The following is a 17589-nucleotide window of genomic DNA, read 5'->3' on the forward strand; positions in this document are numbered from 1 at the left end:
AATCAAAAGATACATATCTCTAATTCTAACCATTATCAAAAGAGAAAAAGAAAAAAAGGTACATATGTAACTTAATAAAAATATTAAAAAAATAGTAAATTACACTTAAAAAAAAAAAAGGATAATTACACTAAACCCACCTGTGGTTTGAGCAAAAATTACTTTGCTTACCTGTGGTTTGAAAAGTATCACTTAACCCACCTGTGGTATGTTTCGTTTGTTTTTCGTAACCCGCCTCTGTTAAAATCAGGGGTAAATAGGTATTTTGGCTCAAATTTTATGTCTCTCTCCTCCCAAAACAAAAAACAGCACAAAAATGCAAGAGAAACAAGATCAAAAAGTGGTATTGGTATCTCTCAATTTACATAAATCTTGAACATGAAGAACATACCCAAAAAAACTAGAACTTCCATTACTAGAGACATAACTTTATTAGTATCTTTTGTACCAATCTTCACTATTCTACTACCCAAAAATCACCATCACTGTGATAATCAAAATCAAATTCACCACCTTTTCCCCCTCAAAATAAAACCCAAAAATCTTAAACCCCTTCACAAAACCAAACTAATTAGGAACTCCAAAATTAGAGACTACTATATAGGTATCTTCTCAAGCTAAGTCAACTACCACTTTCTTCATCACCTCCTATTCCATACCACAAGAGCAAAGATGCAACATTTACCAAAAAAGATACAAGCTAAAACAAAAACCTCGATCCAAAAAACGAACCAAACAACAGAATCAACCTGTGAAACTCAAAATTCACAAAAACAACATAGTTGTCCATACACCCCACAAACACCACCGAAGCCGACCCAAATTCCACCTCCACCGCCACTCTCCAACTCCACCACATAGACTCCTTCTCCTTCAACAAAACCCAAGACCAACTCTTCCACCTCAAGCTCCAACGCGACACGCTGCGAGTGGACTCCTTTCTCTCCCTCGCAGCCACCAAGCGCAGCGGCGGCGGAGGTCTGGGCCTAGGGTTCAGCAACTCAATCATCTCCGGTCTATCCTCAGGCAGCGGCAAGTACTTCACACGCATCGGTGTAGGAACCTACAAACTTTTGAGGCCCCACAATCGGAGCAAATAGGAGAAAAGAGAAAAGAAATTTAAGAGCTCAGTATTAATTCAATAGCTAGGAGTAGGACCTGGCTACTTGAATTCATGTGGTTATATAAATCGTTCATGTTATTGTATATTTCACAAAGTATTACAAGAATGGATCACCAAATGGGAACCAAAGCAACTGGGAAAGCAAGGAATGATATATTTTCCTGCAATTGTAATTCCTATGATTACTTTGGAGCTCATTGCATATATGCCCACATGAACCCGAGAAATAACCACTTGATGAAGACATATTAACAAAACACGATTCCTGGGAAGTACAAATTTAGAGTTTCACATAGTAAGTTGGCACTTGAACAAAATCTGAAACCCTAAATCGAGAACAGACACAAATTCCTTGATTTTCTTTACCGAAACTACCTTCCCTGGCTTCGATGTTGCAAAACTTGTGTTTTCTCCCCCTCCAGACACTTCAAACCACGAAGAACACGCTGATCTCACCACAAGTCTCTCTCTCGAAAAGTTTTTGAGTTTTGGGTGTTTTGATTCTTATTATGTTGTGTTTTGGGGTTAAGAGGTGTTTTTGTAACGGCTGGGCTTGAGGTGGGTTACGAAGATTGATGGAAACATACAACATGTGGGTTAAGTGATACTTTTCAAACTACGGGTAGGTAAAGCGATTTTCGCCCAAACCATAGGTGGGTTATGTGTAATTACCAAAAAAAAAAAAAAAAATTTGGCATCATTTTCAATGGCTCCAAAAGAACCAAAACGATTCCTTGCTAGCCTCACACCCCAATTTGAAAGAACTTTTTTTTTTGTTGCTAAATCCCAATTTGAAAGATCTGTATCAATATATCCTTACGTGCTAAGTATGCGTTTGGATACTACTTATTTTGCTGAAAAACAAAAACAATAAAAAATAATTTCTGATTACTGTTCACTACTGTTCAGCACTTTTCATTGGCTTAAATACACTGTTCATGTCCCATGAACAATGCATTAAGAGTTGGTTAAAAAAAAAAAAAAATTCACGCCTGAAATGCAAACGTCCAAAACATGGACGTGATTCAAACAAACCTTAAATTAGTTATTAAATAAGATAGAATTTGTCCTTTTCCATTGAATCAATAAGTGCAATCTCGATATTGCACCTAATTTATGTTTCACTTTTTTTTTTTGTTGAGAAAATTCATGTCTCACTTAATACCCAATTTAGTCTGAAAGACTCACATTCGAATAATAATTTTTGAGAAAAATGATATGTCAACAATATTTCTACAACACTTTTACAATAACTTTTAAATTTTTAGTTGTTATTGACTGTTATGGGTGAGTAACAAAGTAATTTAAATTATGAATTTAAATTAAAATAAATAATAACTTATTATTTATAATTTGTTGTAAAAGTATTGAAAAATATTGGAGACATAATACTTTTCATCTCATAGGCTAAAAATATTGTCCTAAAAAATAAAAAATATTAAGACTCATAATTTACACAACTTTTTTATCACAAATTGTGAGCAGGGGAGATATAAACCCCCCATATTTTTTCACGATTCCCACAATTTGGCAAGTTTTTTGTTTTTGGTAGAAGAGTTAAGGCAAGAGTTGCCGTATAAATTGTCGTGTTCTACGACTTTTCTAAAAAGTTATCAAATTTTCTCTTTTTAAGGACCCACCGGGCCGAATCTGGACCCCCCAAACAAAACCCGCTTTGAAACAACCTGCATCTCCCTCACATTTCTTCTCCTCCGAATATCCTCTCTCTCCTACTCTCTCTCTTTTATGCTCTCTGCAACTACACCTACAACTTGTCAACTTCAGCCACCAAACCAAACCAAACCAAACCCAATAAAATGTCGAAACCAAAATCAAAACCAAAACCAAAACCAAACCCAAATCGTTGTAATTCCAAACCTTCACTCGCCAACTCGGTCATGACTCAGAGCCAACTCATTGACTTACTCACCTCCCACATCTCTTTCTACCACTCTCGCACCACCGCCGACTCAGATCTTCCTCCTCTCCCAAACTCAAACCCTAGGTCCTCAATCCTCAAACGGTTCTCATCTCTCACCGTCTAGTAGCGCCAAGCTCACATCACCGTCGTCGATTCCAGCTTCGTTCGAGTGCTTGTCAACATGCTCGGCAAGGTCCGAACCCACGGCCATGGCTGCTTCATAGTCCTCCCCGATATTCCTTCCCGCGGCGACCTCCCCAGCTTCTGCTTCAAGAAGTCGCGCGGCCTTCTCTCTCGCGTTGCCGAGTCGAACCGCTCCGAGAGACTCGTCTCCGAGTCGGTTCAGCTCTTCTCTTCGACCGAAGGGGAGAGCGTCGGCCAATGCTCGTGCTCGGTTCGGAGCCTCGATACGGCGACGGTGAGCGAGGAGTTTGTGGAGGATTTGGAGAGGTTTGTGGAGACCATGGACGAGGTTTCGAATGGAGGGTTTTTGAGAGGGGAGGAGAGCGAGTTGGGGTCGGATTGGGTGGAATTGGAGTGGTTGAAGGCGAAAGGGTACTATACAATGGAGGCTTTTGTGGTGAATAGGTTGGAGGTGGCGCTGAGGTTGGCGTGGTTGAATTGTAATAATGGGAGGAAAAGAGGGGTGAAGTTGAAGGAGAAGGCGAGCGTGGCCGCGGGCGTGGCGGCTAATGTGTATTGGAGGAAGAGGGGATGTGTAGATTGGTGGAGGAATTTGGATGCTGCCGCCAGGCGGAAAATTCTGACTGTGGTGTTGGGAAAATCCGCAAAATCTTTGGTACTTTTCTTGGAACAGCTCTTAATGTTTGGTCATTTGTTTATTTTTTCTGAATATGGTGATAGATTGTGATAGATTGTATAATGTGGCATTTTATGAGTAGTTAAGAATGCAATTTCGTATTTTAGGAATACGAGTGGATTTGTTGAAGTTAAATGTTGGGGTAATATATGCATTGATGGAGAAGTGGTTTTAAGTAGAAATAGTACGTATTTTGAGGGGGAAGTGTAATCAGTGTTGTTAAAAGCGCTGAGCACACTAAAGCACAAAGCCCTCCTACGGCCTAGGCACAAAGCGCAAGCGTGCGCCTGATCGATGTGAAGCGCACATTTAAAAAAAAAATTATTAATGATCAATACAACAATCAAGTGATCAATTAATCATATAAATTACAATAAAACATTTTATATAATTTATATAACATTTATATAATTCTTTTGTGCTTTACAAAATATATGCGACCATGATATTTGATGGCCATGATTACAAAGCATGGTTGAATCAAAATAGAAGTACAGAACCAAGAAGGCAAAGACTGAAAAGTACTAGAATGTTAAGTAATGTTATCTTTGTGAGCGTCTGATTTAGTGTTTGTTTGTGTGGTTGTGGTTAAAAGTTCAAAAATATCTAAAGAGATAGGCTTTGGTGTATGGTAGCACACCACACTATTAGTTTTTATGTATTAAATCAATGGTTTATATCAAACATATTTAGATCTAATGGCTAAAAATCAAATCAGGATTTAAAAAAAAAAAAATTACAAAAAGCTCAAAAAAGCGCTCTTTTGTGAGGGCGCTTCGCTTTAGAGGGAAAAAGCCCCAAGGGCTCTGCGCTTTGCGCTTAAGTGCGCTTTTAACAACACTGACAGTGTAATTCATTTATAGAAAGTTTGTGAGAAAAAGCTTAACATATGGAATAGTCTTTGTATGAAATGGGTGGATAATATTTCTTTGTGGTTAGGCTTATGCATAAGTTTTGGATATTTAAAGACATTGCAGATTTATGAGCCATACCTTATACAGTAACTTGGCTGATTTGGTTATCTGGCATTCTGGCAATGATGCGATGCTTGATAAGTGGACTAGATCATACCTTATGCAAATCTTTAGAAGGTATATACAAAACAGTTAACCCCATCTGTGATTTTGATTTTGATAAGTTAGGGAACCTTTCTAAAGAAACCCCCTTGAACTCGCCTATAGCCTGGTAAAACCTATGGGCAACTAACACCTGCCAAAGCAAGTTGCTGGGTAATCCAGAAGCATTCACCTTGCTAAGCAGTTTATTCTCATGCCTAGGAGCAACCCCGTGTGTGATTTGTAGGGTAAACATCAGAATTTGTGTAACATACATTATGTAAGGATCTTGTGCCATGAAGACATGCTTTCTTTGTTTCTTACTCTATTCTCCTTTTTTTTAGAAGGATCTGTTGCATCGTGTGTGCAAATTTGTGTAACATACAAAATATTCCCTTGAGAGAGAGAGAGAGAGAGAGAGAGAGAGAGAGAGATTCCCTTTCATATTGAATAACACATGATTGAACCATGATGGCTCTACAATTGACTAATTGCTGGTTCTAGTAATTTTTATTACACTTTGTCCTAAATTTTTGGTCACTATTAAATTTTCAGACTCATGAGATTCTGAAGGAGGCAAGTACGGTTTTGGAGGATGAGATGTGGCTTTTTAGTGCAGAAGCAGAACATCCGGTGAGATACAATCATACCATGGAAATGCGAAGGACTATCCCCAGTGTTGCTGCCAAGGCAGAGTTTGGCTTGATCAGTACCTCTGCTTCTCTTCTTGGAAAACCAACTTCCTTAGCAAATGCGTTTAATAGTTTGCTTGTGCTTCATGATATTATCATGATGATATCATCATGTCACCATGGTGAGTATGATAAAGGGGAACTGCTTTTTAGTAAATTGGGATCTGTTTGTACCATTTCTGATTGTATTTTGAGGAAACTGCGAGGATTTCTCAAGGTTGTTTCACTTGATTGTACAAAACTTGAACTTTTGGAAGAGGAAATTGAGAAGTCATTACCTAATAAATCCAAGGAAAAGCCTGGTGCTTGTAGCCGTAGAAAAAAAGGGAGAACCCGTAATATGAAAAGGGGAAATCCTATTCCAAGGTCTCGTCTAGATGATTTTCCAAGTGACAAATCTCTCATGGTAATATTTTATGCTATAAAGCATTTGCTGAAGTCCTTTTACACACACATACACACATTGAGATATTTAGTGATAAATGTTCCAAATAATATTCCAGGGTCTTGATTGTGCGAATGCATGTAAAGGGAAGGCAGATTTGATGGAGTCCCAAAAGATTTTTGATATACCTCAGGGGAAGAAGACTTGCAGAGAGACATCAACTGTTCAAATGGTGGCAATAATTATTACTATTACATTTCATTTGAAATCATTTATCTTTTTATTGGTTTGTTGGTATGATATTAATTGTTTGGATGGTTTATAACTGGTAGTTGTTATCAGGAACATGCCCAAGGAATGGTTGTTGGAAAAGTTCAAAATCCTGCAAGGAAGGGTAGGAAAGATAAAAACAAAATGAAAAAATCTGGGTTTAATAATCTCATGGAAGTGAGGAAGTACGAGAATTTAGTCATGGAAGATTCCTCGTTGTCTGCTGTTTCTCAAAATGAGGCACCAGATTCTGGTCGAGCATCTGACAATTCAACCACCCTGAATGCCACAGATGATAATAAAATTGGTAATGATATCCTTGCATCAAATTCCAGTCTTCCTTGTTCCGTTAATGGGTCTACTGGGGAGGACAATGCCACCCAAAGTATTCAAGGAGATTATGTTAATGGTTCTAGTGAAAGTTTCTGTAATAATGGTTCAGAGTGTTATAATTTATCAAATGATATGATTGAAAAGCAAACGATATCTTTAAGATTAGAGACCTTAAATTGTGATGTACCTTCTGCTGTGCCTGCATTGGGGCTTGATAATGTTTTGAGCAATGAAGATAGCAATTTCCAGAATTGTGAAAATAGAAGTGAAAGTGATGTAAAATCAACTTTCCCTGACGAACCAATCCAAGCTTTTGACATAAAAGATGAATCTGTTCTGGTTAGGGAGCGAGAGAGTGTAAATACATTTGATATAGGACCCTCAAATTCTTCAGTGCACCCACCGAATGAGTGGCCCAATGTTACTCCTGTTTATTTTCCATCTGTTAGTTCACATCTCCCAGCTGCCACTGATCGATTGCATCTGGATGTTGGTCGGAACTGGCATAATCACTTCCAGCAATCCTTCATACCCACAATGCATCATGCAAGAAACTCTCCAATTGAAGGCGGGTGTAACCCAATTCTGTCTCGACCATTGTCAATGAGTTTAGATTGGCCTCCAGTGGTTCGAAGTACTTGTGGACTGGCCCCCTCGGTGACCTATAATTATGATTCTGGATTTATCTCAAGGCGGCAGTCTACTATCCCACAAAGTTTAAACGCTCACAGTGTGCAGCTTAATGCTCCAACCACTGATGATGAAAGGAAGTATTCTGGGGATTTCACAGATTCACCTGATCTAACAAATGCACAGGAACTAGCAGATGAATGTGACAGCCACTGGATATCAGAGGAAGAAGTTGAGGTTCATGCTGTTTCCGGGATAGATTATAATCAATACTTTGGTGGTGGTGTGATGTACTGGAATCCTTCTGATCTCCCAGGGACGGGTTTTTCTCGACCTCCTTCCCTTAGTTCCGATGATAGCTCATGGGCTTGGCGTGACGCTGACATGATTAGGGCTGTTGATGACATGGTTGCATATTCTTCTTCATATAGTACAAATGGTTTGACTTCACCTACTGCTGCTTCATTCAGTTCTTTTGATCCTTTGGGGCCTGGACACCAGCCTCTTGGTTATGTAATTCCAGGAAATGAAATACCTGGCAAGATGTTTCATTCCTCATCAACATTGGCAGATCCGGGGGCTGAAGAGGACAGTTCTGGATCTTTGCCAAATTTACCTAGTGATGTTGAAGGGAAGACAGGAGATTCCCTTCCTTATCCTATTTTGCCGCCAATCGTCGTCCCAAATTGGTCGAGGGGATCAAGAGATTTTAAGCGTAGTCATGATCACAAAAGCCCTTGTGTTCCTTCTACGAGGCGGGAGCACCCTCGGATAAAGCGGCCACCATCACCTGTAGTGCTTTGTGTTCCAAGGGCTCCACGTCCACCACCACCTTCCCCTGTGAGTGACTCCAGAAAACTAAGGGGTTTTCCAACTGTTAGATCTGGCAGTTCCAGCCCTAGGCACTGGGGCATGAGAGGTTGGTACAATGATGGAAATAACTTGGAGGATGCTTGTTTGCGTATGGATGGTGCTGAAGTTGTTTGGCCTTCTTGGAGAAACAATAATCTGTCAGCTCGTCCAATGATTCAGCCTCTACCTGCAGCTTTGCTGCAGGAGCGGTTGATTGCAATGTCCCAGCTAGCTCGTGATCAGGAATATGTAAGTATAGCGCCTATTTAATATAAAGTTTCTCCGGTGTTGTGCAATTTATTTATTAGATGAAAATATCATTATGCAGCCAGATGTTGCAATCCCTCTGCAACCACCAGAGTTACAGAGCTGTCCTTCATGGAAGACCTCAATTTCTTTGATGCACAGCCTCCTCCATGATGAGATTGACTCATTCTGCAAGCAGGTACAAGGCTTTTTTTCCATTATCATGATCACCATCATCGTCTGTCATTATGGCCATCATCATTATTCTAGGATTTTTTTTTTCCCACTCAAAATTTGCATGGAGAATTTGTAGCTTTGCCCTTATTGACTCCAATAACCATGTGACATTACAAATATGATGGTGTCCAAGGTTGCTGCAGCAAATATGGCCAGGAAGCCCTATATAAATTGGGCAGTCAAGCGAGTTACACGATCTCTCCAAGTCCTATGGCCCAGGTCTCAAACACACATATTTGGTTCAAATTCAACAGGTTTGTCCCTTCCAACAAGTGATGTGGACCTTGTGGTTTGTCTCCCTCCAGTTAGAAACCTGGTAAAATTCTTGGTTCAATAACTACTTTACCCTGTGCTAGTAATTTTATGGCAAACACCTTATCTGCAAGACATATGCTATAGGAACCCATTAAAGAAGCTGGGATATTGGAGGGTCGTAATGGTATCAAAGAAACATGCCTTCAGGTATGTTGCCAATTATGTACATCGGTACTGCAGTTGTAAGGCAGTTGTGGCAAAACAGCTGTTTGTGTGAGTTATATATTTCTTGATGTTCTTTATCGTGTAGTCTGAAACTCTTTGGGTTCTCAATAAAATCCAATAAAATTGTAAATGTTATACCTAAGATTGTAACTGTTTAAAATATACTGAGATATTCTATACAATCAGATTAAGGGAAATCTCATTGATGTCACATTGAATTACCCGAGAATCAATGATGCTCACAACAACAGTGTTATTGGTGCTTTTAGGAGTTGAATATTAGCCAATATTTTGCACCTCAACCATTTTCCTTGATTACTGTCCTTCTACAAACATTTCTAATTACTGCCTGAAAGCTCGGCAATAATTGGAGGTGATAAGGAATGACAAATGTGTTAGGAGCCTTTTGGCAGTGGGTGCAACTTGGTGTAGTGTGCGTTAATGTTATTTATTTCTCTTTTTTAAGAGCAGATGAATTCATCAGTACTAATATCATCAAATATACTTCAAATTATTATTTCTTTTCGTTGAGGAGTATAGGAGTGCTTTAGGTAGGAGTTATCTAATTTAATATATATCCCTCAAGTCCTTTACATAGTTAAAAAAATTGGTCTGATATAATTAGCAAAAAAGAAAAAAAGAAGAAGATCAGATATAGTAAAACTGTGAATGATTACTGGCCTTGTGAATTCAAGCCAAGCTTATTGGTTAATTTTTTTCCCTTTCTTTTATGTAAGTACTTTTAGCGTCTATCATTGGTGTTCAAGGTTGTTGAGCAACGACTCGTTTGGCCTTTCTATACACATGCAGTCAACCTTAGCTGGTAGCTAAGCATGGGTTTTTTTGTTATTTAGCCAAAGTTTCATTGCACATTGTGGATTTCTGGTATTGGGTGGAACTTGATGTCAGAATTAAGAGATGGATTAGAGGTTCCATAATTTTAGGTCAAACAGCAACATTCTTTTCTAGACCTGCATGTTACCATGCTTAATTGGACTGCCATTACTGATTTCTTTTACACTAATGATCATCAAGGTTTTGGAAAGGGGTCTTGAGGGCTCCGATTTAGCTTGCTGATAGTAGAAGGTTGATGCATGGCCTACTGTATTGGTCCTAATCTGATGCAGGATTTTGCCATTTGGTTCTGACCACTGCCATTAGATTTCTTTAAGTGTTCCTCACTCTCCCTCTTTTCATTTTAAACTATTTTTATTATTACTCTTATAAAAATAGTATAAACTAATAGTAATAATAATCTATTAACTCAATGACACCAAAGGGATAGTAAATGAATGGAATTGGGGCATGGATGGAATATAATGAAATAGAGCCAGTTTGAGGTTCCCTAAGTAAATGCTATTATTATTACCTATCTAAAAAGAATTTAATACCTCTGTGAAGGCCAATCTTGATACCAAGACTTTATTTGATGAAGTGTGAATTTTAGCATATAATCAAGCTAACGATGGTTAGCTGCCATGGAAGGTAATGGCAAATGAGATTTTCATGACCAAGCACCTTTTAATAAAAAATCTTGAAATGTATACATCAATTACAAACTGAAATTCCAAAGCAAGGATTGAGGGAGCTTTTGAAGTGACAGCAAAGTCTGTAATCTTTACTTTTTAATGGTTTGGCTTTTTTTTGAATGAGATGTTAATTTTTGCAGGTGAATGATTAGATGAGCAATCTTGTTTTCAACCGCTTATGTTTTCAATATATGTTTTTTTTTCTTTCTAAACTTAGTTCTTCTAAATATTTTGTTTGTGGTGCATGGCATTTGTATCTACTTCAAAATGGTAAATTTTTTCTCACCATTAGTGTAAACATAAACTAAATTAGATTCCTAGAAGAGGGTGCATAAACTTGTTGATACTGATTATTGTGGTTCTGTTCATGATTTTTTATTTTTCTATTTTATGTGTAATTTTTACTGCTGTTATTATAACCTTCCAATTTTGTATTTGAGCATGCCATGCTTCTCACATGAATCTCATCCTCCCTCCCCCCCCCCTCCCAAAAAAATGGCATTTGAGCTGGAAATGTTCTCTATTTTTTGGTCAAGCTCTGTTAAGTTGCTTTTGTTGTTGTTCTTTGCTGGTTAAAAGATTGAGATTTTGTTGTATTGGTATTTCAGCATGCAGCTAGGTATCTTGCCAACCAGGAGTGGGTAAAAAATGATTCCCTTAAGACTGTGGAAAATACAGCTGTAATGCATCTTCTTTTAAACTCTGTTAATTTTGCTTCTCTTTAATGTTATATGTTTCTTCTTATACTGTTCCCCTTTGCTCTTAGATACCTATTATTATGCTTGTGGTGGAAGTACCTCATGATCTCATTACCTCTTCTGCCTCTAATGTACAATCACCTAAGGAGGAGACAACTCACATGAATGGTGAACAAGGCAGTAATGTTTATTCTGATTCGGTTGTTTTAGAAGATTCTGCTCTGCCAAAATGTGCACAGATAGACTGTGATACTACCAATGATTCAAAATCAGTTCGTCTTGACATCAGTTTTAAGTCGCCATCACATACAGGATTGCAAACTACAAAGCTGGTAATTTTGTTTGGAATATAGTACTTTTAGCTATATCCTTACCTTTTAAATAGTTATTAGAATATCTACTTCAAGTTCTACCCATGATTTACTCAATTTTGATAAAAGGTTAATTTAAGTCTTTGGGGTTAATGCCCTTGGATTACCCGACATCTGGTTTTGGCAGGGGGGGTCAGTTTCCCATATGTTTTATTGGCTAGAGGTGAGTCCAAAGAGCTCTTCTTTAGAAAGGTCCCTACATAAAACAAAATAAAAAAACTAAGTTTTTCATAGATTTGATCAACTATGCACTTTTGTTGCAAGATATTGGACATGGTAATGTGGGATCTAGTTAGCTCAATTGGTAAAATATCTTGTCTTCAAATAAGAGATCTAGGGTTCAGACCCGACTTATACCAAAAACCAATTGGTATCATGGCTTGAAGATAAAGAGCAATCATCATGGAGCGGATGCCACAGTGTGAATTCTATCATACCTATATATATATAAAAATATAATACAGATTGGTAACAAGGGTTTGCTTGACTGCAATTAATCATTGTTAATGATGTACTTTAGCTTAATTGTGATAGTGTAAGAAGAATACTAGGTTAAGGGTTTCTTTGTTTCACTTATCAAAGGGTCTTACTGTTGAGCAGTTTCTATGTTTCTTAGTCTTGGACTAGAGCTTGTAATCCATTTCTTGAAACCAACTTCTTCTTAGTCTTGGACTAGAGCCTGTAATCCATTTCTTGAAACCAACTTCAGAGGAACATCAGGGTGTGCATGTCAAAGATTGATGTTTTAGTTGAAGACTCTTATGGCCTGTTTGGATTGAGGGGGAGGGAGGGGGAATAGAGGGGAGTAGAGTAGAGTTGGTCAGACCATTAAGGGCTGTTTGATACATGGAAGCCTGTGTTCTCATGAAAGTTCACATTCTTGAGTTCTTGGATTTCTGGGGTATGCCCTCTTCTTTAAGAAGCAAAATTGACTTTTGGGTTCTTATTGTACTTGAGGTTTTGAAAGTATGGTACATCTACTGTCTTAGCTTGAAAAAAGAAAGTATGGTAAATTAATATGTGTCTGGCAGTGTTCTTGAACAGAATCCCACCCTACCCCCCCCCCCCCCGTTCCCTCTCCCTCTCCTCCTACACAGTAATCCAAAAAGAAAAAGAGAAACTGTCCAATAAAATGTTTCTTTGATAGGCCGAAGTTTTCTGTAAAGTTGCAGAAACCAGCCAGATGGATTTGACTTCAAATTAGGATGCCACCACAATCTTGGTGGTCTTTACATTTCTGTGTTTTCTGCCGTAGCTTTGGACACATTTTCCCAATTTGTCTTTCTGAAGGTTTTTTTTTTTGAAGTATAAAATTCCAAATCATATTTCAAGTTCAACATATTTTTTGTTTTTGTACAGGTTAAGGAGCTGACTGAACAATTTCTAGCAGCTACACCCCTTGCTTTGGTACTGAAACAGTTCTTGGCAGATCGTAGCCTGGACCAGTCATATTCCGGTGGTTTAAGTTCCCACTGTTTGGTTAGTAATGCTGCATTAGTCATATTCTTTGAACTGGCTTGTTCTGTGACTAAAGAAGCTGCTTGAAATTTTTTTTTTTTGGATAAGTAAGAGTGATATATATAAATATATACGAAAGGCTGCTCTATGCTCTATGCATGAAGAACATAGAGCAAACCTAGAAAAAACAAGAGGAAGAAAACAGAACAAAAATAAAAAAGAAAACCAAACAACAGAAAAACTACAAAAGAGAAAAGGAGCTAAAAAAAGAAGAGAGAGAGTCACTAGTCGTGAGTCCCCAAGCCCTAGACCAATCAAAAAGAGTCCCACTAAAAGAAGCAAGCAACTGATCACCGGTGCTATCCAAATCCTCAAAAGTCCGTCGATTCCGCTCCTTCCAAACACACCATAGGATGCCCAATGGAACTAAATTCCAAATCTGAGACGAGTGCTTCCTCAGCCAGTTCCACCCGCCAAAAAGCAAATCTGGGATCGATCTAGATATAACCCAAGACCAGCCAAAAGTTCTAAAAACAAAACTCCATAACAGATAAGCCATCTCACAATGAAGAAGTAAGTGGTCTACCGTCTCTCCACAATGATGGCACATAATGCACCGATCCACAAAATCCAATCTCTTCAATCTCAAGTTATCACCCGTTAGGATCTTATTCCAAGCTGCACACCAAACAAAGAAAGAAACTCGCCTAGGGGCCTTTACTCTCTATATAGCTTTTCAAGGAAAGACAATTGAGGGACAATCTCTTAATTTATTATAGAACGACCGGATGTCAAATTCCCCATTAGGCTTGAACATTTTAAAATTCTATGAAACAAGATGCACACTTTGTTTTGGTTGTTCTTTTGAGATTTTACATTTTCTCATTGAGGATAAAAGATAATAAGTCAATGGTGATTCTGCATGTGCTAACTTTTGTACTGTGACTTCTTTTACAGGTGTTACTTATTACACGTTTCCTTCAGCATGAACATCATCTTGGCCGGCCTATTAACCAAGTTAGTATCAGTCTTTCAACTTCGCATGTTGTTTTATATAGCGTGGATTTTTCACTTATTAATGACATATTACACTTGTTTTATGTCTTATAATTATAATAAATACTCTTTTTCTCTGGTTTTTTTTTAAAATTTTATTTTAAAGATTCTGTTGAGCTTGAAGTTTGTATCATCGTTGCTGTTTCTTCTTGTATATAAAACATTACTAGTGCTATTCCTTTTATAAAAAAAGATAAAAAAAGGTTGTATCCAGTGTACAAAGCTTCCACTTTTGGTAGGCAGCCTTAGTTTGTTTATGGAGATGTTGATTCCCTGATTTGAACCTGCGACGTATTGCTTTTTTAATAGATTTCATTATTTGTTGAACAAGTGTCATATTTTTTTATTGGTAAGGTACATGTGCATCCAATGAGGCTTTTTCCTTTTAGTAATAAGAATTTTATTAAAAAGAAAGAGGGCAAGAACCTAGAACACGGGTAGTATTCTAGAGCATCCAAAGAACTAACATTTGAAGTCTTAAAAATCTAAAACATCCATAAAAGAATTATGCACATCTAGTGGGTTTTTTCTTTTGTTAAGTAAATAATTCTTTAAAATGCAAAGGGGTGCTACCCAAGTACATGAGGTGTATACAAGGAAAAAAGAAAAAAGAAAAAAGAAAAAAGAAAACAAAAAAAAAAACCCTAAAAGTGCAACAAAGAATTAATGAAAGTTCAAGTAATCTAGGAACCCCAGAAAGTCGATGGCAGAAGATGTAGGAGATGTGAAAGTCCATTCATATAAGGTCTTTAAATTAAGTATTTCAGCTTCAACATGCTCAACTCTTTCCCTGCAAAGCAACAAGAATCTCTCTCCAAAGACACTTCAAGGCACAAAAGGAACAACTTTCCAAACCCCTCATTACTCTTGCCAAAATGCGCTGTCCAATGTGGTAACATCTCCATCACAAAAAATGGCATCACCCTGGAAACACCAAACAAGCAGAGGGATCATAGACCACAGTTTCCAAACCACTGCACAATGTAAGAAAATATGATTCGTTATTCTTTCCATGGATTTTACACATAAAAAATCAATCCATGATAATTGTCCCCCGTTTCCTTTAATTATCTGTTGTCAAAGTGGGTTTTAAACCCACATTCTCACTCTACACCTTGTTCTAAGTGCCATTTAAAATGGAGTTCATTGGCCTTATGGTTCCCCCATATATTTTATATTAGGAGTAAACAAAAATTGTCTTCTATATTCTTGTTCATGTTCTATAATTATGTCAACATTAGACCTCAATTACCAAAGTGGTCTGTGGTAAGTCTAGGAAATATTTTACTCATAGATACTTCATCCTTCTTGGAAAGCTAAATTGACTGGAGAATATTTTGTTATATGTTAATGAGGGTGTACAATAGATGCTTGTATGAAACTAGAACAGTAGGGGCTGATCAGTTGTGGAGTTTTGTGTATAGTATTTTTGGGCTGGAAAGCACTGACATGGTATTTTGCCTGCCGTGCCCGTGTCGGACACAGGGAACTCATGGGACACGGCTGCACGCGTGTCTCAGCCTTTTTTAAATAAAAAAAATAAAAAATTATCAGATACGGCTGGGACATGGTGAGGGGAGAAATTAAAAAAAGAAGTAAAAATCACCCAAAATCAGATAATTTCTTTCCTCTCTCTCTCAGTCTCTCACTGACTCACTCTCTCTGTCTCACTTTGATCTCCCACTTCTTCTTCTTCTTCTTCTTTTTCTTATGTAGCTCCAGCAGTCCAGATTCTTAGATCTATTTCTGTTCTGCGTTTCATCTTCTCCTCTGGTTCTTCACTTCTTCTCCTTTTTATTTTTATTTCTTGTTGTCTGCTGCTTCTTCTACTTGATTTTGTGTTGTTTCTTTTTACTTTCTTAGTTTGTGAGCCTTTCACGTAATAACATTTAATAGGGGAGCAGAAAGTTTCAGCTTTATTGACTCTTAAAATTTGAACCTCCTCCACTCCCATTTCAACATAATTACCAATTGGTTTTGTTTTGTTATATATATATATATAAAATTAATTAATTAATTAATTAACATACATATCCCAGCGGTACACGTGACCTAGTTTTTCAAAATTTGCCATGTCGCTGTGTTGTACTCATGCCCGTATCTATGTCCGTGCTTCCTAGTGTTTGGGATATACAGGGTTCTACCAAAGAGAGTGATTGATCTTTTGTTTGGTTGGAGGAACTGGATGGGAAAACATTCATCGGACATTTAGAATTTGGGTTTGTTCTGTTTGTTGTGGATTATAAGGTGGGAGTGCAATAGGTGTACTTCTGAGGATATGGAGAGTACGGGGGATCAGCTCCTCTCCCTATTTGCAGGAACCTTGTTTGATTGGTCTCGTGCTTGGGGACTCACAACTAGAGATTCCATTCCAATGTTCATAGAGTCCCATCTTTTTGTAATTATTTTGGCTACTTTGCGAACTCTTTGTATGAAGTAGTCTTCTTTCAATAAAATCATTCTTACCTATATAAAAAAAGAAAGAAATTAGTTCATTAATCTACATCTAATGCCTTTCTTATTCTTGTTGTGGCTTTTTAAGCTTCTTAAGTGAATAGTAGGTGAGCAAAAGTGTCCACCTTTTTTGAAATTAGGTAACTAATAACACTTGGGACTTGACATGTTGAATAGCCAACCACATCATACTGGAAGGCATTCATGTAGGAGGCATCATCCTCTATAAGCATGAAATGTACTGCCTTTTTTTGCTGCTATTGTCCTTAAGTTCTTTGCTCTTGAATACTAACAATATTTCTGAAGTTTACCTTGGAATGCCAGGGCTGGAAACCTTGTGGGGGATGTCATATTTACCCCCCTGTAGAGACATTTTAGGAATTTCAATACTCTGAAATGATAGTATTAGTTTAATGGGTGGCCAATGGACTTTAGGCCAAATATTGATCTCCTCTTCTCCTGAGGAGTAGTGGTGTCATTGGGGGGTAAGGTCAGGGGTGTGCTCGGTTTGGTTTCGGTCGGTTTGGATGGGTATGGCCAACCAAAACCAAATATTTCAGTTTGTGAAATTCTCAACTGAAACCGACCAAAATGGCTGGAAATTAATCAGTTTCGGTGTATTTTGGTTTCAATCAGTTTCGGTCGGTTTTCGGTTTTTCAAAGAGAGGGTTATTGAGATTTTCAAAACCACTCTTTCAAACGATAAAACAAAAACCAAAGCATATAAAATCACACAGAATCGATAAAAACCACAAGCTCAAAACTTTTCACACAGATCACTCTAAAACAAAATCACCGTTCACTTGAAAAAAAAAATCATAGTATAAACGAAACAAAACAAACACAGCCTAAAGTGTAAAAAAAACTCACCGATTATATGAGAATCTGAGATATACGAAAGATCAGGGAAGTAAAGATCTGTTACAGTTGGTCTTCATCAATCTGAGGCGAAGTGAAGAAACTCACACACAGAGAGAGA

The 17589-nt window shown here is 37.7% G+C and overlaps 1 protein-coding gene across 1 annotated transcript in view; it reads left to right on the forward strand.

Moving 5' to 3' along the window:
- The first annotated feature begins 2760 nt into the window (after positions 1-2760).
- LOC142614541 (uncharacterized) overlaps positions 2761-17589 on the forward strand; it is a 31246-nt gene continuing 16417 nt past the window's right edge. The window contains exons 1-11 of the mRNA XM_075787077.1: positions 2761-3843; positions 5475-6017; positions 6115-6228; positions 6339-8330; positions 8410-8526; positions 8698-8880; positions 8964-9026; positions 11182-11253; positions 11340-11603; positions 13002-13121; positions 14058-14117. Coding sequence (XP_075643192.1) covers positions 3226-3843; positions 5475-6017; positions 6115-6228; positions 6339-8330; positions 8410-8526; positions 8698-8880; positions 8964-9026; positions 11182-11253; positions 11340-11603; positions 13002-13121; positions 14058-14117 — 4146 coding nt within the window. The 5' untranslated portion in view covers positions 2761-3225. The remainder of the gene's footprint in view (positions 3844-5474; positions 6018-6114; positions 6229-6338; positions 8331-8409; positions 8527-8697; positions 8881-8963; positions 9027-11181; positions 11254-11339; positions 11604-13001; positions 13122-14057; positions 14118-17589) is intronic.

Source organism: Castanea sativa, chromosome 11 (genome assembly GCF_040712315.1).
Source record: "Castanea sativa cultivar Marrone di Chiusa Pesio chromosome 11, ASM4071231v1".
NCBI classification, from domain to species: Eukaryota; Viridiplantae; Streptophyta; class Magnoliopsida; order Fagales; family Fagaceae; genus Castanea; species Castanea sativa.